Below are 26,789 nucleotides of genomic sequence, written 5' to 3'. Positions count from 1 at the left end.
CTCTCCGCGGGACGATTAGGGAGAGGTGGGCGTGCGCCGAGGGGGCTGCTGTTGTGCAGCCCTACGAGGCGTGCGCGCGGGCGGGCAAGTGGCAGGGGTTCCGCACTGTCCCCGCCCCGCGCCTGACCCACGGCTGGGGTGGCCCAACGTGCTGCAGTGCCGGGCGCAGGTGATCCAGACTGCGCGTCCGGCACTAGCTAGGGGGTCGGCGGCGAGGGAGGGACGCCCCTTTCTTCTTTCCTCCCCCCTGCAGCCCGGCTGCACTGCCTGGAGGCTCCCCATCCCCGGTGGTGCTCACCGGCGCTCCCAATCAGCAGGTGCCCTCCCCGCCGCCCTCCCCCTGCCCTGGCCTGCGCACCCCAGGGTTCTCATGCTGCAGATTCCCTCCTCCCCATCTCTCTCGCTCACACACACACGTTCCCCTGAGCCGCGCGCGCCGCAAACTCAGTCTTGGTCCCCGCAGGTGATGTCATGCCCATTGTTTTGGTGCGCCCAACCAATCGGACTCGCCGCCTCGATTCTACCGGAGCCGGCATGGGCCCTTCCTCGCACCAGCGGCAGGAGTCCCCGCTCCCGACCATAACGCATTGCGCAGGGTGCACCACCGCCTGGTCTCCCTGCAGCTTTAACAGCCCTGACATGGAAACCCCATTGCAGTTCCAGCGCGGCTTCTTCTCAGAACAGCCGCCGCCGCCGCCGCGCTCCTCACACCTGCATTGCCAGCAGCAGCAACAGAGCCAGGACAAGGCGTGCGCGCCCTTCGCGTCCGTCCCGCAGCCTCAGCACCAGCCGCACCTCGCGCACCAGCCGCCGGGCAGCGGCGGCAGCAGCCCATGCCTCCGGTGCAACAGCTGCGCCTCCTCCGGTGTCCCGGCGGCGGGGGCGGGGGCGGGGGATAACCTGTCCCTGCTGCTCCGCACCTCCTCGCCCGGCGGCGCCTTCCGGACCCGCGCCTCCTCGCCGCTGTCGGGCTCGTCGTGCTGCTGCTGCTGCTCGTCGCGCCGGGGCAGCCAGCTCAATGTGAGCGAGCTGACGCCGTCCAGCCATGCCAGTGCGCTCCGGCAGCAGTCCACGCAGCAGCCGGCGTCCGCCTCCCAGTACCACCAGTGCCACAGCCTGCAGCCCGCCGCCAGCCCCACGGGCAGCCTCGGCAGCCTGGGCTCCGGGCCCCCGCTCTCGCACCACCACCACCACCACCCGCCCGCGGCGCACCACCAGCACCACCAGCCCCAGGCGCGCCGCGAGAGCAACCCCTTCACCGAAATAGCCATGAGCAGCTGCAGGTACAACGGGGGCGTCATGCGGCCGCTCAGCAACTTGAGCGCGTCCCGCCGGAACCTGCACGAGATGGACTCGGAGGCGCAGCCCTTACAGCCGCCCGCGTCCGTCGGAGGAGGTGGCGGCGCGTCCTCCCCGTCTGCAGCGGCCGCCGCCGCCGCCGCCGCGTCGTCCTCAGCCCCGGAGATCGTGGTGTCTAAGCCGGAGCACAACAACTCCAATAACCTGGCGCTCTACGGAGCGGGCGGCAGCGCTGGAGGCGGCGGCGGCGGCGGCGGGCACGGCAACAGCAGTGGCACCAAGTCTAGCAAGAAGAAGAACCAGAACATCGGCTACAAGCTGGGCCACCGGCGCGCCCTGTTCGAGAAGCGCAAGCGGCTCAGCGACTACGCGCTCATCTTCGGCATGTTCGGCATCGTGGTCATGGTCATCGAGACCGAGCTGTCGTGGGGCGCCTACGACAAGGTAAGCGCTCGAACCGCTTGCCCAGCCTTCCGGGGCCGCGGGGACCGGACGCCGGGTGGTTGGGATGGGCCCCGGGGGGAACTCCCTGCCTGCCAGCTCCGAGCCTCCCCGGGACGGTCGCAGGTGCCCGCCGGGACAGCGAACACGGCTCAGACGCGCACCCCTAAGCCTCGAGGCAACTCTAGAGAGGGAGCCGAAGTTCTGGAGGCAGTGAGTGCCCAGCGCCTTTGGGCACATTAAGTAAATGGTTCCAGGAGTCAGTGGGGGAAAGCATGCTCTGTTGCTTTCCAGGTGCTCGGGATTTAGGAGGCCGCTTTCAACCCAAAGCGCTTAAACTCAGGAATAACTCCCTCTGGGTTTGCAGAGCCGGGATCTGCGCTTGAGTCTGTGATGGCGCGGACCCGCTGCCTGGCCATCCGCCTGCCCTGCTCCCCTCTCACTTCCCTTTGAGGCCAAGTGATCTAACAGATCACAGAGCCAAGACAGGTGCTCTCCTCCTCCTCCTCCTCCTCCTCCTCCTCCTCCTGGGAGTTCACATTCGCTGTCTGGGAGCTGACTGACCCCCATCCCGGGGTGGGGGTAGGGGGGGCCCTGGAAGGTGGTTAAAAGTACTGGTTTCTTAAAAGTGCTTCTGTCTGACTGTGTTGCAGGCGTCACTGTATTCCTTAGCTCTGAAATGCCTTATCAGTCTCTCCACAATCATCCTGCTCGGGCTGATCATCGTGTACCACGCCAGGGAAATACAGGTAACTTAGATTCTGCTATTTATGAATGACCCAAAACGCTGCTGCCACCGGCTTGGAGAAGCGCAAGGCAGCTTTTTTTCCCCAAACCCTCCTGTCCTTGCTTGAGGTTACAGAAGACACACGCTGTAGTCTTGCCTTGGCACCTAACCTGTTCTTTCAAGAAGTTCAAAACAAAACAGTGCAGCATGTAAACAGGCTGGGTTGTATTTGTTAAACCCTTAAGATTTCCCCCTCTCTTCTTCAGGTAGATCTTCTTCTCTAAATCAGCCCCTGCATTTGTTTTCCTTAAGGCCAATTAGGTACTAGCCTTCATCTGTAGGGTAAAGGCAAATTCTTGTTTGATACACCTATTCCCCCTGGGTGCGTCATTATGGAAGATAGTGTCCATCCCTGTGTATCATCTTCTATAATGTAGCTTAGAGAAGAAAATAGGCTCATGATATTCCTAGCTAAGATACGTAAATGAGACATGAGAAAAACTCAGACTCTTTCTATATCCCCGGACATTAATCAAACAAACAAACAAAAAAATCCATCCTAAGGTTAGAATACAAATTCTGTATATGTGGTGGTTTGGTAGATTTTTAGCTACAATCATTACGTTGCCCTTTAAAAAAAAGTCATTTAAGAGCAAAGGCCACTGCCCTTGTGAGCAGTCTTGTTAGGAAATGTTTTGTTTAAATGCAGCCAGGAACTCTATTGTTGGATTTGGGTATTACTAACAATTTCAGAATACTCATATAAAATTCATGGGTCGTCTTTGGAGTTGTTTACTTTGCTGTAGGCTTCAGTCAAAGGAATATTAAGGCTTGTGAATTAAAATAACTAGAGTTTTCAAAAATGAAGTAAGGTTGGGATTTTCCAGTTTAGAATTTACACTAATACGTATTTTCTGCCTTTTTTTTGGAGCTGTTGTTGGATATTTGTTGGAACTCTTAAACCCTTCAGTTTAGGGTGCTTCCCGTTAGGAGTTGCCTTTAAATTTAAAACATCATATAGAACTTGCCATTTAAATAATTTAATATTAATTACGTTAAATCAATTTGAGGTTAGTCATTAGCAAGTACGGACCAAATATGGAAGAAACCAATTTTAACTATTGGGCAAGCACAACCCCAAAGGAGCAGGGAGAATGACTTCATCTTACTTTCACATTTGCAAAGACTTTGAACGGTATCCTTCCAAAGGGAGAAAGTTAGCGAATGAGAATTAGAAAGAGTGAGACTATTTAGAGGTAAGTAATCAAACTGCCTTGGCGAAACAAGGCGAACACACACTAGAACTCTAACTTCTTAATAATTTACAGGAAGGTCCATTTTAATTCGGGGCTTGTGATCCTGGGCTTCTGAGATTCTTTCAGATATTCTTAAGTGATGCTAAAATGTGGCTTACCCATAATGAGTGCATCTTCTCACTTTGACTTCAAGAGCAGACACTTAGAGCTGGGAGGAACAAAATAGAATGAATGGTCCTTTGACTCAGTTTACAGACGGGGAACCCAAAGTCAGAAGAGGTGAGTAGCTTGCCAGATGGCACAGCTAAACAGGGCAGAGTGTGACCAGGTCCTGTCCTCCAGCTTCTAGTCCAGATAGTTTCCTACTGTGCTCTGTTACTTGCCAGAGGCCCCAAAACATGAGCACTTTTTTTTTTTGGCCTGTGGTTTCTCTCTACAAGTTCGGTTGATGAATAGGTTAAATTTAAAAGGTTGCGGTAAAATCTTCTTAGGTATTTTTAAAAATCAAGTAACTTAAAACAACTTTTTTTTTTGGCTTGGTGACTGGAGTGGTTTTCCTTCATTCAGCTGGAGAGAGAACTTGCTGGTGTTTTTATTGAGCATTAGCTTTCATACCGCCGTTCGGTCCTTCTGAAAAGCGCACAGCTAAACAAGCATTCGTTGGGGAGACTTTGGACGGTATTCCCATCGAGAGCAAAGCGTCTTCCTGAAAACACTGGCTTTTTAAGAATTATTGGGAGGTTTTTTGAGATAACTTATAGGAGTTTGCGAGGAGTAGCCATATGTTATGTATTATTAAAATTTTTTTGATACCATGTTAGAACTCTTGAAACTTCTAGAAACTAATAAAAATACAGGAACTCAAATTTTTCCAGATTTTTCACACTTGGAATTCCACTTGCTGGCTCATTTTGAGGACTATTTCTGTTGCACAAATGCATGGATCTATTGATTAGAAGATGTATAGGGTTGGTGACAAAAATAAGGACATGTGTTGTTCCCCTAAAACTTGTAAGCACCGTGAATTTCTTTACTGTTGGGGCAATATAAATATCCCAGAATGTTAGATTTTTTAAAACTGGGTTTATTTTACATGATACATAGTTTCTGTTAAACCATCCACACTTAAATTTCAAAATCGATGCTTGGGTAGTATCATTCATTTGTTTTGGTTGTAGCTTTTTCACTCAGTGTTTTATCCAAGGGGGATTTCTTTCTCAAGCTGAAGCTCCAAATGCTTATCTGAGATGCTTTTACAAAAATATAAAGTGGAAGAGGACCAAATAAACTTGAGGACCCTGAGCTAGAAGTCAGGCACCAGAAAAACACTTACTAACTTATCCAGATATTCGAGTCAGCCATATTGGCAAAATAGTTGACCTTGAAGCTCAGTGAAACTAAGTGCACAGGCATATGTATCTATATATGAAAAAAGATGCACTGTGGTCCCCCTTTTTTTACTTATTGATGTTACTGCTGTAGGTGTATTTCTTTCATAAGTTTTAAGCAAGAAGGCACTTCTCAGTTTACTGTTAACAATTGCAAACATACTGAGTAGCTTTGAGTGGAAGAACTCTGTTGCCAATCAGAGCCTGTGTTTGGATGTAGCATGTTGTCTAAAATGACAGTTTTTCTTTTTCTGTTTAGCATACCAACGTGGTGATTGGGTAGCAAGAGCTAGCTGAGTGTGGCTTTCTGGTCCATGGTAGGATTTCTCACCGCGTTCAGGCAAAGTGTCCTAGCCAAGGTTCTGGCTCTCTGTCCACTGGAATGGCTTAACGAAGCTTGGGGAGGCCCTGACATTTCCATGGAGAACCTTGGAAAGTAAGTCAGTGTGACCTTTTATAAAATGTTTATACACACTGGCAAAATAAGACGGTTCAGGTGAGTCATGGTCGGAAGTGCCTGAATTAAAATAGTGCGATGAGGAGGCTTTGAAAGAACAGAGCTCAGTACATTGCAGCCTTGGTGTCCTTTTTCAGTACCACAAACAGCTCAGTGCACCAGGTCTTAGTCTGTACATTTCACTGATTACTTGAATGCCCCGCCCCCCAACCAAAAATGAAGTCACTTTGTGTGTCTGCTTGTCAGAATGCTTATACAAAATCGGATTTAGTGGGAGCGGTTTTTCAGCTCAGTAGATGTTAGACTTTTTTTCCAGTAGACATTTGGCTTTATTTTCTATATCCATTAGTAAAGCCAAAGCAACAAAAACAAAAATAAACAACAACAAAAAAATCTCATCCACGAATGAATGATGAGTAAAGAAATAAATGCCTATGTATCACGGTCTTCCGACAAAGCAAAAGCACTCTAGAGATTGTTTTTATATGATTTGGAAACGTCACTTGATATTAAATAAGTGACTTTTCCTTCTCATGTCTCAGGTCAAATAATAGGAAAAACAAAGGCATGATGTCCTGTCACTTTCCTTTTTACCTCTCCTCCTTCTCTGTGGGATTGGGAGTATGTCTTGGATGGAGCAAGTACACAGTCAAGTTCAAATACCCTTTAAGATCTTCAACATCAGAAAATCTGAATCTAGATTTCACTTCCATCTTTTCAACTTCAGTCTACTTGAATTTCTCATGTGGAAGCAATTTTAGTTGACATAGTTGTGTAGTATTTTGAGAGAGACAAATACAAAATTCTAAATCAGGAAAGAAAACCCCTTGGACCTTGATCTGCCTTGTTCTCATGGGATTTGGAAGAATGTCTGGTACATACTTTAAAGTTAAACATTTTTTTTTTATTTTGTCTTGGGAATAATATAATTATGTAATACATAGCATCAGAGGAAACACTGGTTGTTCTTTGGTATCTTTTGCAATGGGATAATTCCTTCTCTTTCAACTTAGCTTTTCAGTGATGGAGGACATCGATCTAAAACTTGAAGAACAGAAATTAAACTTTCTCTTTACTCATGCATCTAGGCCGCACAAAGGAAGAGGGAATGAGTGAGGGCAAGGGCCTTAGCAACGCCTGAAGGATCTGTTTAGAGAGGAGTGGTGAGGCACCCACTTAGTGGACTCTGGTTTGCCTTGTGGAGCTTGGGAAAGAATGCTCCCTTTCCCACTCCTACAGAGAGCAAGTAGATGCTTCCAGGCCATGCAGATACTATGGCATCTAGCTATTCTTATGAATACAATAATAGCACATATAGTCAGAATAAACAGTACGGAAGAGTTTCAAAGAAATGTGATAGTCACATTCTCTAACCTCTCCGACCTGTTTCTGAGGGGCAACAACTTTGCAGTCTCTCGTATACTCTACAGTTTTCAGAATTGCATCTTTAGATGTGTTTAGATACAGAGAAAGCTGGCTTTTATTCCATGATCTATCTGGGAGGTTTTGCTTCCTCAGCACATAGAGACCTGTCTCGTTCTCTTTTAGCACCTGCATGTGATCCTATTTTATGGATGTACTGCGGTTCACTCATAGGCATTTTGACTGTTCTAGGTTTTTGCTATTATAGACAGTACTACAAATGAACGTTCTTGTCTACTCATTTTAAACTGCTCATTAGAGTACACGCATATGGTAAATATCCAGCGGTCAGATCACTGAATCCAAGGGCATTTGCGTTTCAAAAGGGAAGGCCCATTGCCCACCAGCCCTTCCAGAAGAGTTTTCATTCCCCGCATCCCCACACATTATTCCTCCACAGTATTGTTAACACTGGATATTATAAAAAAGGAATTTTAAACATCTTTGGATTTTTGAAGTCTAAAAAGTTGATTTGCCTGAAAAAAATTTTTTGGAGAAAAAATTTAAGGACAAACTTGGCCTCATAGGCTTATTTGCAACAACGTGTGATCTCTGGGGCTGCTTTATCTGATCTGCCAACAAATTTAACAGTCCTTGGAAGGACCAGAGGCAAAAAGTTGCCACACTTTAATTTTTTTACTTAAAAAAATTTAGAGATGGAGGAAGCTGCAAAAGTAGAAGGAGGCTATCTGCGTTGGTCTTTTAGGTCTCTGCTCTCGTCAGCGAGATAGATGAGAATTGCAGGTTAACTGTGAGACTCCAAATGATGGGGATGTGGGAAATTTGCCTGAATTGCCTTGTTGGTTAGCTCCAGGGCTGATACCTCTGTGGCCAGTGGCTTCTGCATCGGTTGTAATGGGACTCTCAGTCCCTTTGACTTCGTGTCGACACTGTAGTAACGAAATCACTCAGGACTAATTTTCCCTGCCTGCCCGTGTGAAGATCTCTGCATTATTAATGGGTGTGATGCTAAATAAAGTGATATCCTGGTGTGTTTACAGACCAGCATCACAAATGAGTGGAAGAGTGCAACTTTAGGTTTACCACAAATGGGTTTCCTTGGTCTGCCAGCGTGTTTCGGGGCCATGTTTTGTGCACTGTGGAAAGAGGGGCACCGTGGGCTGTCATTGTCCCAAACCACATCTGGTGGGGCGTACAGAGGGAGCCTACACTGATTTAACCTCAGGAAGTTACTTCTGGCCAGGGTATAAAGTGGTTTTGTGGGGCTACTTGAGAATGAATTTCCGCACAAGAAAAAATAATAGGATGTCTGCTACTTTGGGAGTCTAATTTTACCCTGAAACTCCTTACGAATGCTATTTATGAAACTAGAAAGTGCGTGGAGGGAATGATCTGGCCCAGTATCCCACCCAGCCTGGGAAATCCCTTTATGTCATAGATAAAAGTGGTCACCCACTTTCTTGCTTGAACCCTCTTCCCACGACTGGCAGGCAGTTTGCCCATCCAAGGCTGTCTGTTCCAAGGCCAGACAACTCTTACTTTTAGGAAGATTTTCTTTAGGTTGAGGTAAAGCCTGGTTTTATTCCTTCCACGTTCAACATGTTAAAAGGTTTTGAGCTTTGCAGAGACGACGGAGAAGAAGACAGGAAGGTCCCTTGCCTCTTGCAACATAGGACGCAGGGTTCAGGAGAGAGGCAGACGTTAAGAAACACAGTCCTGGGAAGTTGTGATCAGTGTCATAAAGGGATAGAAAGGGCTGAGATCAAAAATACTTGGAGGTAAGGAGGGGTGGTTACACATCCAACCGGGTCCTCGGGGGGAGTGTTCTCCAAGGATTTGACTTTGAAACTGAGACCTACAAGAAAAGACATTGTCAGCAATTCTGAGTCTGTGGAAACAATTTGTGCTAAGGTCTCGTGACCAAAAGGAGTTTCCTGCGCTTAAACAAATGAGAGCAAACCGGTGTGGCCCAAGCCAGGGGGAGAACAAGAGAATGGTCCTGGGTGGAGTGAGAGAGGATGTAGGATTCTGATATTGAGGGGTCTTGAGGCCATGATAAGGATTTGGGGATTTTTTTTTTCCCTTGCAAAGCACAGGGTGGGGAAGTCAATAAAGAGTTTATTTAAAGCATGGAGAGTCATGATCCAACATACTGTTTGGGTGGACCTTTTGTTCTGATGTTCTGAGGAGATGTTCTGAGGAGACTGGCCTGGAGATGACCAAAAAGTTCTTGACCAGCCAATTAATAGTGAGAGGTGATGCTCATTTGGCTGGGGTAATAGCGGTGGAGATGCAGAGAAGTCTGACTTGAGACCCATGTTGGAGGTAGAGTGGGGGCTTCCTAGCACTGGATGGGATGTGACAGGTGAGGTCAAGGGATGTCACAGAGACGGATCCAAGGGTTCCAGTCAGAGCAACCGAGTATATGGTACCAAGAGGGGAAGACCCACAGTGAAGGGTGAGGAGGTGGAGACAGGGGTTTGTATTGGCAGAATACATTTGAAAGGCTTCTGATTATACAGGGGAAGCTAGGGTTCAGAGGAAAAGTCTATAATGGAAATTTAAATGGGCGCCATCAGCATAGAGGCTGTTTAAAGCCACGGGAATTGATGAAGTCATTGAGTGAGAAGAAAGATAAGAAGGTCAAGAGTTGATCGACCTGGGACATCTATAGGTCCTGTAAAGGAGGAATAGCAAAAAGAGTTGGGATGAATTGTCCCTGCTGTGGAGGTGGCAGTGTTGGGGTGGGCGGTGCTATGTATCACACGCTGTGAAGCCCATTAAAATGGGGTGGAGAAGTGCCTTAAGGATTTGACAAATTGAAGGTCATTGCTGACCTTGACACACAGTTTCAGTGGAGTGATAGAGACAGAAGACAGACTGCAGTTTCCAGTATAGCAGAATAAATTGATCCCCCCCTTTGCAGAATCACAGAGCAAACATTTAAACTTTGGTTAGTCCCCCTTAAATGCCCTCCTAATTAAATAGTCCCAGTTTCTTTGAACGTTCCTGATCAGACTTACAATGTTCCCTGATCGTATTCTTCTGTCCTTAACTCTGTTTTGCTGAGTTCCCTTTTCAAATTAGAAAGTTAGAAAGGTACCCAGGACTTTCAGATGGGATTCTTGCCTCCCTTTCTCAAAGATGCTACGTGATACCCACCGTTATTGGTCTACAATGGTCATCGCTTCACGCGAACCACTGCCAAGTAAGACTTGTAAAATTGTTATGGAACCTAGTGTATGGCTTCACTTTTATGGACCCTCTTCTCTAGCATCTTGGTTTCAGACCCGGGTTTCAGCCTGTCAGAGTTATTTGAATCATAATCCCAGTGTTTACTTGACAAACACTTGTTTCGCTTTGGAAAACGCTGTGTATGGACTCATTATAGAGTTGCTCCATTGGCAAGACCCAAATTAGCGCTAAATTCTGTTCCAGAAACATGGTCAATATTATCGGCCCTACCTGGTTGGCACACACCTGCCGTCGACGCGTTTAACGCTTCTTCTGGGCTTCTGGCTAAGCCGTGAGTGTGAAAAATGGACCTTGGGAACCTGTGCGCAAGGCAAGAGTTCATGAACCACGGTCAGAGCTCAGAAGTAGGGCCTTTTTTGCTGTGAGACATCTGCTCATTCATGATATTTGGTACCGCCTTTCAAGTAATGACAACTCTGTGAACCCTGACTATCAGGCAGCCCACATTCCTCTACCAGAATGTCACGAGGACTGTCATATCCCTCGCTGAATCTCCGTATTCTGTGAGAACTGTAATCTTGTGATCTCCCCGTCTGTTAACAATATCCAAGAAGGAAAAAAGAGGGATGGGCTTATTATTTTTTTTTTATTCTTATGTTAATCCCCATACATTACATCATTAGTTTTAGATGAAGTGTTCCATGATTTGTTGTTTGTGCATAACACCCAGTGCTCCATGCAGAATGTGCCCTCCTCAATACCCATCACCAGGCTAGCCCATCCTCCCACCCCCCTCCCCTCCAGAACCTTCAGTTTGGTTTTCAGAGTCCATCGTCTCTCATGGTTCGTCTACCGATGGGCTTATTATTTTAAGTGTTGTGATGTAGGCTTCGTGACCAAATGCCTTTCCTCTTAAAAATTTCGTTTTCCTTTCCAGATTACACAATTGATAACTTATTCATATTAGAAAATTGGAAAACCTAGAAAACACGAGAAAGAATGTCAGTGTGGTCTCACCACCTAGAGATAATTATTATTTTGTTCTAATGTATTTACACAAAGTAGATGGTGTGTGTTTATATATATATGTTATATATCTGTAAAAAGAAATTTGGAATTCTTTTCATGTGATTTTTCTGTTGATTTCCCCATGCCGTTACATGTTCTTTTTTTTTTTAAGATTTTATTTATTTATTTTTGTGAGAGAGAGAGAGCACGAGCAGGGGGCAGGGGCAGAGGGAGAAGCAGACTCCCTGCTGAGCAGGGAGCCCGATGCGGGACTCGATCCCAGGACCCTGAGAACATGACCTGAGCCAAAGGCAGACACTTAACCGACTGAGCCACCCAGGTGCCCGCCATGAAACATTCTTAATAGATCCAATTTTTTTCTCCCCGTCCTATGGCTGTAATCAATTTAATCCTTTCCCTTATTTTAGACACTTAAAAAGTAGAAAAAACCTATTTAAAATCATTTTTTTTAAAAGATTTTATTTTTAAGTAGTCTCTACAGCCAGCATGGGGCTCAAACTTACAACCCTGAGATCAAGAGTCACACGCTCCCCCTACTGAGCCAGCCAGGTGCCCCTAAAATCATTTCTATAATGAGTACTGTTGCAGATGAGCTTTTGTGAGCCCCTCTGATGATTTCTTAGGGAAAAATTGCTAAGAGAGAAGTTACTGAGGTCAAGGATATTATTTAAGACAATTGGCAGTTTTTTAATTTGTCACCCCGCAAAGTTTATAGCAGTCCTTTCATTTTTTAAAGTGCTTACAGACCACCTCATGTAGTGTTTTCTGGAGCCTCTCGGTCACATTTACTGGTTAGTATTTTGATGACTGTACTACCTCGTGAGTCTGGGGATTTGCTTCTTTGTCGTTGGCCTTGTCTTCCTATGTCCCCATGATCTTGGTTTCTAAATTACTGGCTCAACAGGTTTGTAAAAGGGTATCCCTGTTTAACAATTAACGTTGATGTAGGGACAGTGTGAGTGCTGGTGTCGACAGGTAACTTTTTATTTTTTATTTTTTTATTTTTTTAAAGATTTTTATTTATTTATTGAGAGAGAGAAAGTGATAGAGAGAGAGCATGAGAGGGGGAGAGTCAGAGGGAGAAGCAGGCTTCCCACTGAGCAGGGAGCCCGATATGGGACTCGATCCTGGGACTCCAGGATCATGACCTGAGCCGAAGGCAGTCGCTTAACCAACTGAGCCACCCAGGCGCCCTTGGCAGGTAACTTTGTCCCCAGATGTTCCCAGTCTTTTTTTTTTATTATTATAGGAAGCTGTAAAAAATCATAATTTGTGAAATTTTTCTCTGTGAACTTCCCCGCTGAGCAGAGCCGTCAGACGCTGCTTTGGGTTGTTTACTATTTGTTCTGTGGTGTAGCCTCATGGTTTTGTGCACTTACCTCTGGAGCCGTTGAGTCCGGTCTCACACCCAGCTCTGCCACTAATTAGCTGTGTGACCTTGGGCAAGTTTACTTCATCTCTCTGGGCTTCAGTATCCTTGTCTCTAAAATGGGGAATCTAGAGTATGTCTCTCGTCGGTTTGTTAGGAGGATTATGTGACATTTTATTTATATATATATATATATAGAGAGAGAGAGAGAGAGAGCACTTGGAACCCTAGCTGGTGTGTGGTGAGGGCAATGGAGATGTCAGATGCTTGTTATTGTTAGCTATTTTGGAGTTTGTTGGGGTGAAGGGAAGGAATAGGAGCCTAACCTCTCTTGGGCTTTAGAAAACAGGGATAATTTCTTTTTTTTTTCTTTTTGTTTTAAACAAGTCTTATGAATGGCAACAGAAAAAATAAAAGTGGGCATTTGAATGGTGTTCATTAGTTTAACTATCTAGAATGTGTGTGTCTGTGTGTTCATTTTTTTTTTAATAGAAGTTATGATATCTACTGAAGGCAGCCAACATTTTTTTTTTTTAACTGAGTTACTTTACATGTTCCCTCTGGGCAGGTTGGCTCTCTGAGAAGGTAAGTGTTCATTTTGGCTGTTAGGTTTCAGGTCTGTTAACAAGTGTTAAAGGACTATAACGTTATGGCTAACAGTTTTTACCGGAACAGCCATTTCCCCCATAAACCTACAGTCGGTCTGGCTTCCTGCTGAACATATAAGGCTGTTTGTGAGCTCAGTAACTCCTTCATGCATCCAGGTCGTAGCTGATGGCATCTCCTCATCACTAATTAGGACGCTGGTGACTTAAAAGAGTTAAGTGAGGTGCTCTGAAAAGTAAGCAAAGGGAATCATTTGGATAATGGAAAGTTCTGGTATTAACCCACTGCTGAAAGGAAATGAGGTAGTAAACAGCCAAAGGCAAGCATGCCTGTGTGTGTGTGTGTGTGTGTGTGTATATGTAAAGGACTGTAATTGGCAGAATTTCTGTCGCTCTTCACTGTAGGGCTACAAATAGGCAAATCAAAAGTCCTTGTTCTTTTCTGTACTGGATTTGTCTCTAGCAAGAGTTTGGTTTAGTACATCACCACTCCCTACCTCTGTGCTTGGAGAACAGTGGTCTGAAGGGATGGAGAATTTGTGTGTGTAAATATGGCAAGTAACATCTCAAAATAATCTTGGTACAGTGATTGGATTGACTTTTTCTCAGAGCACTTGCATCTTCTCTCCTGTTCCACGTCAAATAGTCATTAGTCGAGTCTGTATTATGCTAGTCTCTCTTTTTGACAATGTGTTATTGATGGGTGAACTTTGGGCTTGGCTTTTTGAATCTATGAAACACATTGGGGTTCAGACTTGATAAACATTGAACCGAACTGTTGTTGATGAGTTTTGACAGCCGGTATCCTACGGCAGTAATTTGTCCTTTGCTTTCTGGAATATTCTGAGCGTATTTGCCCAATACTGTATTTCTCTGTAGTGGTTTTATCCAGTAGGTGTTAAGATGGAGTTGTTTCCAAGTCATCTGGCTATTGAGATTTGTATGGTCACAGAGGTAGACTTCTTTCCTTCTGGAAGCTTTGGTCTTCCAAGGGTAGTAGTTGCATATTAGTTTTGACACAAACATACTGAATCAACTATCATGTGTTTTTCATGGTTTTGGCCTTGGGTAGTCCTTTTCTGACAGTAGAGTGTACTGTCATGAGGGTTCATAAATACATGGGTACTAATTCTTATGCTGTTTAATTTTTTTGCTAAGTGGCTAAGGGAAATTGTCTTAGTATTGGATTTATTCTTAAGGTCAGGGATTATTTAAAATATTGAAAAATAATAATCAGGCTGAGTGTTATTGAAGTGGCATGCATATAAAAGTGATGGCCGTGGGGTTTATAATAGTCACCTCATGCTTTTTCAAAGGCAGATCTTCTACTTCTAGACACATACCCAAGCAAAGCTTTTGACTGAAAACCTAGTTTCTGTGGACCTAGCTATGCAATTTTAAGGCTAAAAGTTTTGGCTTTTAGAAACTTGCTAGGTTCATTTTCATATTGGTAAATCTTCCCATGATTGGGGGAAAAGTTCTTATGTCAAAGAGCATGAGTTGCTATCTGTCTCTGGAAGTGAGAATAGCTTGAGATACATTTAGCTAAATACGCTGTTAGTTGAAAGCTTTAAGCTCACTGCTTCAACCTGTGGCTGATGTTTCAAACATTAAAGCTGCTGTTGAAAAATACTTTGAACAGACCTTCAACTTCTTTCTCATTAGTATTTCAGTCCAGAACTTCACTATTTGTTCTCATTTGTCAGTATCAAAAAGGATACCTAATGAAAGTGCATTTGGCCAGACTTTCACAAATTAAGCAGTAGTGATACAAAGAGAAATCTCTAATTGCTTGGCTTTTGGGGGGTGGGGGCAGAGGAAACCATAGCACTTGCATTTAGGGATGAAAACTACTTTTAAAAGATTTTACTTATTTATTTTTCAGAGAGAGAGAGAGAGGAGCACAAGCAGGGGGAGGGGCAGAGGGAGAAGCAGGCTCCTCGCTGAGCAAGGAGCCCGATGCAGGACTCGATCCCAGGACCCTGGGATCATGACCTGAGCCAAAGGCAGATGCTTAACTGACTGAGCCACCCAGGCGTCCCTGAAAACTACTTTTAAAAATTTTTCTTGATTTGGAACTCACTGATTGACGGGCTCTTCGATTAGATTTCTTATATCATTTTAGAAAGGTTCCATCTTCTGTATTCTTTTTTTTTTTTTCTTCAGCGTATCTATTTTACATACTCTTCTTTATCCTTGTGACAACCACACCTGCCTGTCAGCTGTGCTTTGGCTGGGTTCTGCTTTATACCTCAGATGCATCCCTTGGGTGTCCCTTGCATTGGGGACAAAGATCCAGCCCACTTGCTGTCACGTTCATGGTGTTGCTTAGTCCGGTGCTCTGTATACCGAATGCTTCACTGGCAGCTATTTCAAAATAATTTATCCAAGTCCGGCTCATTGCAGCTTTATGTAACTGGCCACAGAGGGAGAGCTGACGTGCGGTCCCTCCAGCCTGTGTCAGAACATCCTGTGGGGAGACCACACAGCACGGTCAGTGGCAAACATGTGGCAAACCTTTTCCTGCAGGAAAAGGTCTTCTCGCCACCGTTGTGCGGGAGCGCACGTAGGCACAGGGAGATGCTCACTGGGAGGCAGGGTGGGATGAAGACCTGAATTAGGATGCATTGCCACATGGGAACACATGCAGTAATTGCAAAGGGAGAGGCTTGGGAGGCCGGTGGGATGGAGCTAATGAGCTCAGAGACCCCCATCATGTGTGCTCTAGATGCATTCCCAGGCTGGAGTGTGAATTTTTAGTAATTTGCTCATCTTCTCTGTCCTCTAGTGGTGTAGTGATGACCTACTACATCAGAGCAGTCAATGATGATCTTAATCCTCTTTTTCTTAATCACAATGGGGGGCATTCCAATGAAGCGCTACAAATGTGTCCCTCTTTACCGAGAAGATAAGAAGAGCAGGATTTTAGAATCATCTCATTGACTTTGTTTTAAATTTGCCTGTTGGATCCCTTCTTCAGAGGAGCAGCCTTCCCTACCCAGCAATCTCTGAAGCCCCAGCTGGGTGTGTTTACATTACCCATTCCTCTCCACTCCCCTAGCCTTGTTTCCATTTGGGAATATTCTGGGGGAACACATGCTGTGTTTTGAGATTTCCAGCCACGGCAAGCAAGCAGGATTCCCTAGCCGACTCGGGTCCTCAGGGACGAGTCGTGGATACATGCTGATCTCTGATACCCTTGGAGGCGTCCCTGCTGTTGGAGGGAGGACATACAGGCATATGCAATATACAGGCTTACAAACAGAACATTCTCAGGTCATGATCCCAGGGTCCTGGGATCGAGCCCCGCATCGGGCTCCCTGCTCCGCGGGGAGTCTGCTTCTCCCTCTCCCTCTGCTGCTCCCCCTGCTTGTGCTCTCTCTGTCAAATGAATAAATAAAATCTTTAAAAAAAAAAAAGCAAAACAACTTTGTGAAAAGTAGAAGAGGCACTGCCTGGAGGGAAAGGTGCTATTTGGTGGGGGGGAGTTGTCACTGTCCTATAGGGGTGCAGGTGGCAACACAGAGATGAGCCCCCCAGAGGAAAGGGTAGGAGTGGCCGTTGACAGACATCTTCTGTCTAGACAGCCACATGCGCCCCCCAGCAAGCAGCCCAGGGGAATGGTTAAGAACTCTGCCTCTGCATCCAGAGAGATGGGAGGTACAACGCGGCCTCACCCTGCATGACCACGGAAAGAAAACTGTCTCCCTCTCAGCCTTAGTTTCTGTGTCTGTAAAATGAAGATGATACTTAGACCTATCTCATTAGGAGGTTTTGAGGATTCAATGAGACAGGGTTTATGAAGAACCTGGGGTGATACTGACACATCGTAAACAGCCATTCAGGAAACGTAAACTCCATCTATTACTATTCTTCCATCACGACTATTATTAAGAAAAGACCGTAGCAAGGGCAGGGAAACGGAACCCAGAGTTTTGGAGGGTCTCCCAGTGGAGATGTGGGAAGGTAATGTATTTCAAGGCGGCCGAACCAGGTTCTGGTAAGGGAGAATCTGGGCAGAGAAGGCAAATCCTTGCTTAGTGAGGACAGGGGGTTGGCGAACAATAGCCCATGGGCCAAATGTGGCCTCCTGGGCAAATCTAATCTGCCTGTTCTTATAAACAAAGTTTTATTGGAACACAGCCATCCCATTTGCTTACAAATTGAATATGGCTGCTTTCGCTACAGCAGCAGAGTTGAGCTGTTGCAACAGAGACGGTATGACCTGCAAAGTCAAAAATATTTACTCTGGTCCTTTACGGACAGTTGGCCAATCCTTGAGTTGGAGAATGGGATGGTCAATGAAGGCAGGGAGTGGTATGTGCCACAGTGTTTCTTCTGCCTTGACATCAAAAGCTATTTGAGGGGCGCTTGGGTGGCTCAGTCAGTTAAGCATCCAACTCTTAATCTCAGCACAGGATTGTGAGTTCAAGCCCCACGTGGGGCTCCACAGTGGATGTGGAGCCTACTTAAAAAAAAAAAAAAAGCTATTTTAGTCTTTGCTCTGATTTTAGGCTTATTAAGGGATTAAGGGATGTGGTGAGCAGAGGTTCGGGCAGACCTGCTCGCAACCTGGCAAGTGTGATTTCTATCGAGGAAGGTCTTCTGCTGGGACCCAAGTCCTCAGGCTCCCTGTGGGATCTCGCACTTCTGGGACTGAGGTGAAATGGCCCTCTGGAATTAGACTTAGATCCTCCTGTGTGAGTAGAATGGCTATAGTTGGAACTGCTTCCATGGGGAGTCTGAGCAGGAACCTCAGGGCTCAAGGTCTCTCCTGGAGGAGGCCAGTAATGGGAGGCAGGTCCTGTCTGCAGGCCTCAATCAAGGAAGGGAGGCTCATTTGTTGCTTATTTGGAAGCAAGGGTTGAGTTGGCTGTTCTCTAACTCCATATTTTACCAGGAAAAAAAAAATCACACATGAAGTTGGGAAGCAGTAAAGAATGTTGGTTTTTCTCTTTAGGTCTGGATTTCTGGAATTGTTCTTTAGATCTGGAATGGATAATTGATTAATTTGCTTATTTCTCTTCCCTCATGATTACAGTTCTATTTCCTGTAGATAATCTTCCCTCACAGCTGCCCATAGGCCTCCTCCTTGCCCCACATTTGCTTTCCTGGCCAGGGCTCCCCAGACCTCCTCAGGCTCCAGGGAGGGACCTGACTCCTCCTCATGCCTCCCACCCCTCCCCGGACCCAGTGGAGTCACAGGATCCAAAAGATGTTTCCTCCTTAGTGCCTTTTGCATTATGGCTGCTTTCTGGTAACTTTCTCTCAAATGCCTTAGTTCTGTGTTTCCTGAACTTTGACTTCTCCCTGGTCCTCCTACAATCTCCACTCTATTTATGTTTAATTACTATTTTATATTTATATTATATACCATATTTTATATTATATTGTGGTACTAGAATATGCAGTGTATTACATATAATATACATACCTTACATTGATGCTTGTACAATATATACTTATGTATTACACTGTGACAGTATGTTGTATATACAATAATAGAATATATGTTATAGAACTATACTATGTAAAACCTAACACAATAATTATGTTGTATATTATACAGTGTATTTGGAATGTTATATAAGATACATATGATTTATATAAAATATATTAAAATAATAGTATCATGTTATATCCTACATTAGATTGTTATTGTATTTATATTTTAATATTTGTAGTACTTATTATATTCAGTATTTTTCTTTTTTTTTAAGATTTATTTTTTTGAGAGGGAGAGAGCATGTGTGCATGATGTGGGGGCAAAGGGCAGAGGGAAAGAGAGAGAATCCCAAGCAGATCCCCACTGAGTGAGGAGCCAGATGAGGGGCTCGATCCCACAACCTGAGATCATGACCTGAGCTGAAATCAAGAGCCGGACGCTTAACCAACGGAGCCACCCAGGTGCCCCGATTCAGTATTTTTCTTTAAATCAGTTCCCTTCTTTAGCTTCATCTTAAGTAATCATATCCATGAAATCACGGATTGGAGTATAATATTGCATATGTTGTTAATATGCAATCCATGAAAACTGTAAACATTAGAATCATCTCATAGGAACATGTAAAACCCCTTTCGGGAATTTCTATCTTGGTTTTTATCCTCATCGCTTTTAACGTGTGTGAAAGTAGTCTCCCCGCTTCTTTCCCGTGGCCCCCTCGCTTCTTTCTGGTGGTCCATCCTCCCCACTGCAGGAATGTCTTCCCCAGACGTAAAGCTGACCTGTCACATCAGGTTCCAGGGCCCTCTGTTGCCATCAGGGTGACATCTTTACTGCACATACTTCACAACTCAGCTCTTGGGACCTGGCCCCCATCTACCCGTCGGCCCCTCTGCGCCGTGTTCCTGTCCGCTGAATATACTCCTTCTGCTGCAACAATGTTGAATCGCTTGCAGTTCCCGAAAGTATCACTCTGTTCCTTGCCCCTGTGCCTGGAATACCTTTTCCCCTTTATTTGCCCAAATCCTGGTGGTGCTTGAAAATTCACCCCAAGACTCCTTTCTGCCAGGTAGCCTTTCCTGCTCAACCCCCTCATGAGTTTGATGGAGCTGCCCTCCTCCTTTTTGTGGCTGCCCTGAAGTTGAACAGAGTGATCATGAGCCCTGGCATGAAACGGAACTCAACTTGAACCCAGGTCCTCCTAACTTCTTCCCAGTGACTTTGACATATAAGCAGCTCTGAGCTTCAGTTTCTCTTCTGTCAATTGGGGAGAAGAGGGTATATCTTGTGAAATCACCGTAAGGATTATACTGGGATTAATTCCCTGCTTTGTGCAGTGCTGGACACATAGTAATCACACAGACTGTAGCATTATTATTGTCTTTGTTGTGTTTGCCATCATGAATCACGACCGTCGTTAGGACTGCATGACGGGTATGGGGACAGTCAGGGTGTGGGAGGATGGCAAAGTGTCTGGTCCAATATGTGGCCTTCCGGGGGGGGGCCATTAATAGAGCAACATGCATCAGGCTCTGAGTCCTACTTCCACTGCCAGCCCCCAGAGGGCAGGTGTCTCGGCTGATTCGGCTGTACGTCCCCAGGGCTGAGCAGTCCAGGGAGCAAACCCCAGGTCCCTGCATCTAGGGTTCTGTTAAAAAACAAAATTCAACCAGGTAAATCCGAAGATCTAACTGGCTTTATTAAACGATTGACGAATCAGGCAGCATGTCATCCAGCAAGTCGAGGGGAGCTCCCAGGAGCTGTATAAAATGGAAGGTTTTTCAGGGTAGAGAAGGAATTAACAAGGAATGCATTGCTTTTTAGGCAAGGTCTCCTTCCTAAGGGGAATGAAAGGGGTCTGTGTAGGGATTACCTCCTAGTGTTGAGCAGGAAAATCTGGTTTGGCTGGTTGAAGGTTGCGTGGGGGAGGGGATGTTGAAACTGCAGTTAGGTTAGGTACTAAGCCTTGGTTTGCTAACACAGGGACTTATCATAAGTGATCCATTTTTAACTGTTCATACACCTTACTGTGATCTCGGTGACCGTAAACCAGAGTAGTCACCTAAGCAGTCCTCGTGTCCTCACCTTTGAAATGGGACAGCCATAGCTACTTCAGCCTCTGAGTCTACCGGAAGGATAATTGACCATGTGGGCAAAATAACCTGTCTTAGAGGAGATGGTGGGGCCATTGAACACTAACAACAGTTTAATAAACATGCCTGCTCTTAGCATAAGCTCTTTCTACGCAGTGGCATTTTTCTATCATGGTTTCTATACCACTAAAAAATTTAGCCTTCACTATTTGTAATTTGGCTTGACTTTGAGTTAAAAACTCTATATTAACAGGAGTAAAAGGATAGTTAGATACCGAGACAGTCAGGGATCTTGGGAACAGCCACGGGGGACACTGCCTCCTGGCTGTCAATCACTTTTCTTGCAGAGGGCAGCACGGGCTGGACCGAAGAGCAAGCCCAGATCTGTTCAGACTGACCCAAGGACAGGATGGCAGCCAAATCTGACCTTTCACCAGCTCCCCTGCCCTCATTTTAATGCTGAAAAACACGCCCAGAGGTTGAGATTTAATATGCAAATCAACCTACCAAGTATGAAGCAGCCTGTTCTATCAACTGCCCCTGCGCATGCACCCACCTTCCTGGGATTCCCCGCCCCTCCGCATGGTTGGACATCACTCCTTTTCCACCTAGGTCCCTTTCAAACAAGAGTTCCCTGACGATTGTTGCGGAGCCAGTCCGACATCTTTGTCAGGACCGTGTCTCCCTTCACCTGCACCTGTTGGCCCAATAACGCCTTGCCTGTGCCTTTAAATTTGGGGTCCAGCCTCGCTTCTTCAGTTGTTGGGTCCAAGGACCCCGTCCCGTGACAGTAGCATTGATTGAAATTATAGCTGTGCATTTGTTTCTGTTCTTTGTAGCTGTATCTAAAGAGACCAGTTTTGTAGATTTGGCTGAGAGAATGTGAAAATGAATCTATCCAGTTCCATCAGTGCTCTGCTTATGAAGCCCTGACCATTTTAGGAGGGGGGTGGGAATCAGGATGCTCTGATGGGTGATGGGCTAGCTCCCCCAGCTTCCAATACTTGTGTTTGACTGCAGAGCCCTTCTGTTTGAGTCTCCCCATTCCCTGCAAGGTGATCCGATCGCAGAGTCTCCCACTACAGTTGTCCTCTTTGACTTCCTGATCCTTACAAAATGCCCTCGGACTTTCTCAGCTCATCTCAACGCCCCCCCTCCCCCGCCCCGCCCTTCTCTGGGAAGCCGCCTCTGATTATTTCAGACACTTTATTCTCTTTCTTTAAGGAGCAATGTTTGCGTTTATTGTCGTTCTATATAATTGAGTGTGGAAGCCTCCTTGAGTTGTTCTGTGTGCCTGAACCTGAACGTGACCTCTCAAGGGCATTTACATATCCTTGTGCCCCCGAGTTGCATCACAGGCTGTACTATCGAACGCTACCATCCATTGCTCCTGTGGAATCGAACCAGAGTGTGGGTGAGGCAGGACCTAGTCCTTTCCATATTTTCTTCCTAACGGTGCTAGGACAGTGCTGGGCAATGGGAGGAGGTGGGATACTGTCAATGTAAAATGAACATACTTTTTAGAATTTCTAAAAGAGAGGAAGAGATCTTTCTTTCTTTTTCTTTCTTTCTTTCTTTTCTTTCTCTTTCTTTCTTTCTTCTTTCTTCTTCTTTTTCTTCCTTCCTTCCTTTCTTTCTTTCTTTCTTTCTTTTCTTTTCTTTTCTTTTCTTTTCTTTCTCTTTCTTTCCTTTCCACACACCAGTGCACGTGCACACGGGACTGGGGGGACAAAAGGGAGAAGGAGAGAGAGAATCCCAAGCAGGCTTCATGCCCAGCACTGGGGCCCCATGCAGGGCTCGGTCTCACAACTCTGAGATCATGATCTGAGCCTAAATCAAGAGTCCTGTGCTTAACCTACTGAGCCCTGGGAGGACAGCTGCCCAGGATGCACAACCTTCATAAAGAAGAGAGTGCTCAGGCAAGGGAACATTTGGTGTGGGGTTATATACATTTTTTTTTTTACATAAAAAGTTACAAATCATTAGGCAAAGGATGTTTCAGAAAGTTACAGACTTTATCTTAAGTTTCTCCTACATGCAGAGCTGTATAATTTAATCTTACGAAAACCAGGGAAGTTGCTTCTTTTTTCTTATCTTTTGTGTTCAGATTGTTCCTTTTTTGGCTATTATTTTAATGAAGCAGATGTACAGTGTGTGCTCGGGGCAGAAATAGAGCCCATGCTTTGAGGTTTTGCAGTGTCGTTTTTGACCTTGGTAAATGTTTAAGTATGGCTTTCCCTGGGCACCCAGGAGCGGGCCCACAAACATGAAAAGCCGAAAATTTCCTTTATCAATACCTATCTGTTGATTGCACAGATTCTTCTTGAACCTGGTAAAATATGAGAATGTTCATAGATCTGGAGAATTGTACTTGCAAGAGAATACAGACTATCATCCTATTAATAGGTGAGCTGTGAGGTTGATATTCTCTTATGTATATAACTTTTCCTACATTTTAATCATGGTTTAGAACGAGGCTTTGAAAATGGTGTACAGTAGAATGGAATAGAAGGCCATGGAATATGTTTTCCTTTATTAAGACTCTGCAGTAAAGTCCTTGCCTTCCATGGCTCTTAAAAATGGGTTTTCCCATGGGGCATCTGGGTGGCTCCATCGGTTGGTGTCTGACTCTTGATTTTGGCTCGGGTTATGATCTCAGGGTCATGAGATCCAGCCCCACATTGGGCTCTGCTCCAGGTGTGGAGCCTGCTTGAGATTCTCTCTCTCTCTCTCTCTCTGCTCCTCTCACCCCACCCCACTTGTGTGTGTGTGCGCATGCATGTGCTCTCTCTCTCTCTCTCTCTAGGGGAAAAATGGGTTGTCCCAGCTTTTCTGTTAGTAGTCGACCGTCATTGGCATCCATAATATTTCCAAGTTGGCTGTCCCCTTTGATCTTTCTGTGATAGACAGCCATTTGGGGAGTTTAGTCAATAAGGTAAATTGTTGTCAATGGTGCATATTTGCCAACCTGAATTCGAGTTCTCGTTGTCCAATGTGTAGGTATCTACAGAAGCTTATTGCCACCTCTGGGGAAAATAGTAAATCTCTGGTCTTATGTTCATTCACATGTTGGCATTTGTGTTCTCCGGGTTCATATGATCACACTGGTAAACCCAAGTAACTGCCTTCAGGTGGGTGGCATAGATGCCTCTTTCTCTGGATGTTAAGACAGAAAGCCAACAGAGAAAAGGGACCTGGGAGACAGTTCTTCTCCCAGGGGTCTGTAGTTCTCCTGCCTAATAAGAGACTTTTATTCCCTTATCCACTTTTGCAGCTTTCTGCTGTAAAACAAATGGATAGACGCACCTGCTCTCAAAACGCCAGTCATATGTCCATCTCTGGAAATCGGCCACTCCCAGGATTAGCAGCTTGCTTCTGTGCACCTTGTTGTGACTGGTGCTACTCATGTTCAGAACTCCTGCCTGGGCTGTTGGTGTTTATTGTCACATCCCTGGCTTGAAAATGGTTTGAGTGAACTTTTTTTGTGAATGTATGAGCCTTCTTGAGTCTAACAGCTGAGGTTAATAGGAACAAATGAGTGTCTTGGAAAAGTGTTTTCCCATTTTCCCGGGTGTTAAGCCACAATAAGCCATCTGTGATGTCCGGTGGAAGAACTCTTTCTTTGGGTTTTGTGCAATTATGGGAAGAGCTTGGATAGGTTTTCTTGGTAGAGTCTTCTGTTCCTGAATTGGAGCCTCAAGGCTATAATGAAGTCTGTATGTGTCGACCCTGAATTTGGTGATTATCTCCTATAGTATTGGGGGATTATCTCAAAAATTTGATGTGACAACAAAGATAATGATGAGATGAAGTGATATTGCTTAGGGAATATGCTGAAGATTGCCTGAGGACAAGTAGGGTCTTAGAAGGGAAGGTGAGGCAAAGGGAAGGTAATGGAAGACTTAATAAGCATCCTTTTTTTTTTTAAAAGATTTTATTTATTTATTTGAGAGAGAGAATGAGAGAGAGCACATGAGAGGGGGGAGGGTCAGAGGGAGAAGCAGACTCCCCGCCGAGCAGGGAGCCCGACGCGGGACTCGATCCAGGGACTCCAGGATCATGACCTGAGCTGAAGGCAGTCGCTTAACCAACTGAGCCACCCAGGCGCCCCTTAATAAGCATCCTTAATGCTTTTGAGTGGGTGTGGGATGGGAACAGAAGACCACCGCCATGACTAATTGGTGAGCAATATAAAAGAGAAGGCAGGGTTTGTTAGCTACACGCTTTATGGCTGTTCTTTGGAAAGGTAAAATAACTAACATGTATCTAAATAAGCAATATGTGTCATGTACCCCCTGTGAACGGGCACAGTGCTAAGTATATTTATACACATTGTCTCATTTAATCTAGATTGTAGTTCTTTTTTTTTTAGATTGTAATTCTTATTCAGCTAGTGAGTAGCAAAACTGAGACTTAAATTCCCATCTATAACTTCAAATTTTCTTTTCTTTTGCAACGCAGCCTTTACTGCTCGTAAAGGTTTCAAATGATTCCGTCTGGAATACATGAGAAAAGTACCATTTTCCATGTCAGTGATTAACAACCATAACACGCTTGAAAACTTACGATGTTCAAACATTTGGTTTACTTTAATAAAGATGAAGGAGGTCATTGCTTCTGTATTTTACCTTATGTCACCAAAGTTGATTCAAGGAGACTGTGGTAGAACGATTTTTATCCACAATTAATTGTCCTATAAAATATATCTTATTTAGTCCTTTTCATCTGTCTCTATCTAACTGGGTGTTCAGAAAGACCCACAGAGATGAGATTGAAGCCAATACTCAATTATCCATGAAGGTGAGGTAGAGGATCACTGAAGACTGTAATAAAATCCGGATGGTATCTGAGCCTATGCTCCACTTTGGGGTTCCCATCTTAGCCCCCCTCCAATTCAGATCGGACAACTTTTTCACATGTGTCCCTGGCGGCGCCGCATCTCAACCAAACCACATGGCATGGTAGTCCAGGGAAAGATTCTTGGGAAGAAGACATGAATTATTCTAGCTGGATGTGGCATATAGGTTTCCTCTCACACATCAACTCCTACCCGTTGATGGTCACTGTCTATAGTGTGGAATTGAGAATGATTATTTAGCCCACAGAAAGGCTGGACTGGCCAGGACCTTTGATTGGTTACTCATATCTGTCATGAGTCTAGGATGGGGAAGAGAGAGGCCACATGGGAGACACATACTTGCCATCCCTTTTCTGCTCTCTTCAGTATATCATTTATGTTTCCCTCTCTGTGCAAAAAAATCCTGAAGCTTTGAATAAAGAAGTTACTCCATTTCAATGATAATCACTAAGGAAACTGTCTTAATTGTCTTGTTCTTGTTTTAGGAATTCATTCATTCACTTATAAAGGTTTATTTATTTGAGAGAGAGAGAGAGAGCATGAGTGGGGGGGGAGGGGCAGAAGGAGAAGAAGCAGGCTCCCTGCTGAGCAGGGAGCCTGATGCGGGACTCGATCCCAGGACCCTGGGATCATGACCTGAGCTGAAGGCAGACGCTTAACCGACTGAGCCACCCGGACACCCTTTAGGAATCTATTTTGATAAATGTAGACTTAATTTGGTGTGGCAAAATGCTTACCTTCTAACATAAAAGGTCTGCAGATAAGTTGACCATTTGCTATTGTTAAAAATCTGCAAGTCTGAAGGTGTTAGAAACTGCCAGGCCAGTCTTCTGTCTGTCCTGCCTGGCTGTCTGTGTGTGCCTTTATCCTTCTTTTCATTCTTCCCCTTATGTTTCCCTTTTTCCCTTTTCTTTCCTTTCTGCCCTCCCCTTTTTTCTCTCCCTCTCTCCCTTTCTCCCTTCCTTTACAACATGAAACAGACGTTAGATATTTACCTTAATTTTTTTCACATACTGTTTCATATTTGAAACTTACAAATATGTATTTATCTTGATTTATGTAACTGACATCAGTCACAAGGATCCCCGTCTGTGCATATAGCGAGTCCTAGGGAAGAAGAGCCAAGTTGCTTCTTGGGGCCTGGGAGGTTCTTTGTGATCTGATCTTTCACCCCTTCAGCCTCATTATTTGTTAAGAGCAACCCCGTCTAGCCCTGTACGCGCGTGCGCGCGCGCGTGCGCGCGGG

General features: G+C 45.2%; 1 protein-coding gene across 1 annotated transcript in view; it reads left to right on the top strand.

Annotated features, from left to right (window-relative positions):
• Window positions 1–269: 269 nt before the first annotated feature.
• KCNN2 (potassium calcium-activated channel subfamily N member 2) overlaps window positions 270–26,789 on the top strand; it is a 143,767-nt gene continuing 117,247 nt past the window's right edge. The window contains exons 1-2 of the mRNA XM_081825624.1: window positions 270–1,743; window positions 2,394–2,489. Coding sequence (XP_081681750.1) covers window positions 472–1,743; window positions 2,394–2,489 — 1,368 coding nt within the window. The 5' untranslated portion in view covers window positions 270–471. The remainder of the gene's footprint in view (window positions 1,744–2,393; window positions 2,490–26,789) is intronic.

Source organism: Leptonychotes weddellii, chromosome 7 (assembly GCF_054177405.1).
Source record: "Leptonychotes weddellii isolate Sample4059 chromosome 7, ASM5417740v2, whole genome shotgun sequence".
Taxonomy (NCBI): domain Eukaryota; kingdom Metazoa; phylum Chordata; class Mammalia; order Carnivora; family Phocidae; genus Leptonychotes; species Leptonychotes weddellii.
This window is presented reverse-complemented; position numbering and strand designations above follow the sequence as displayed.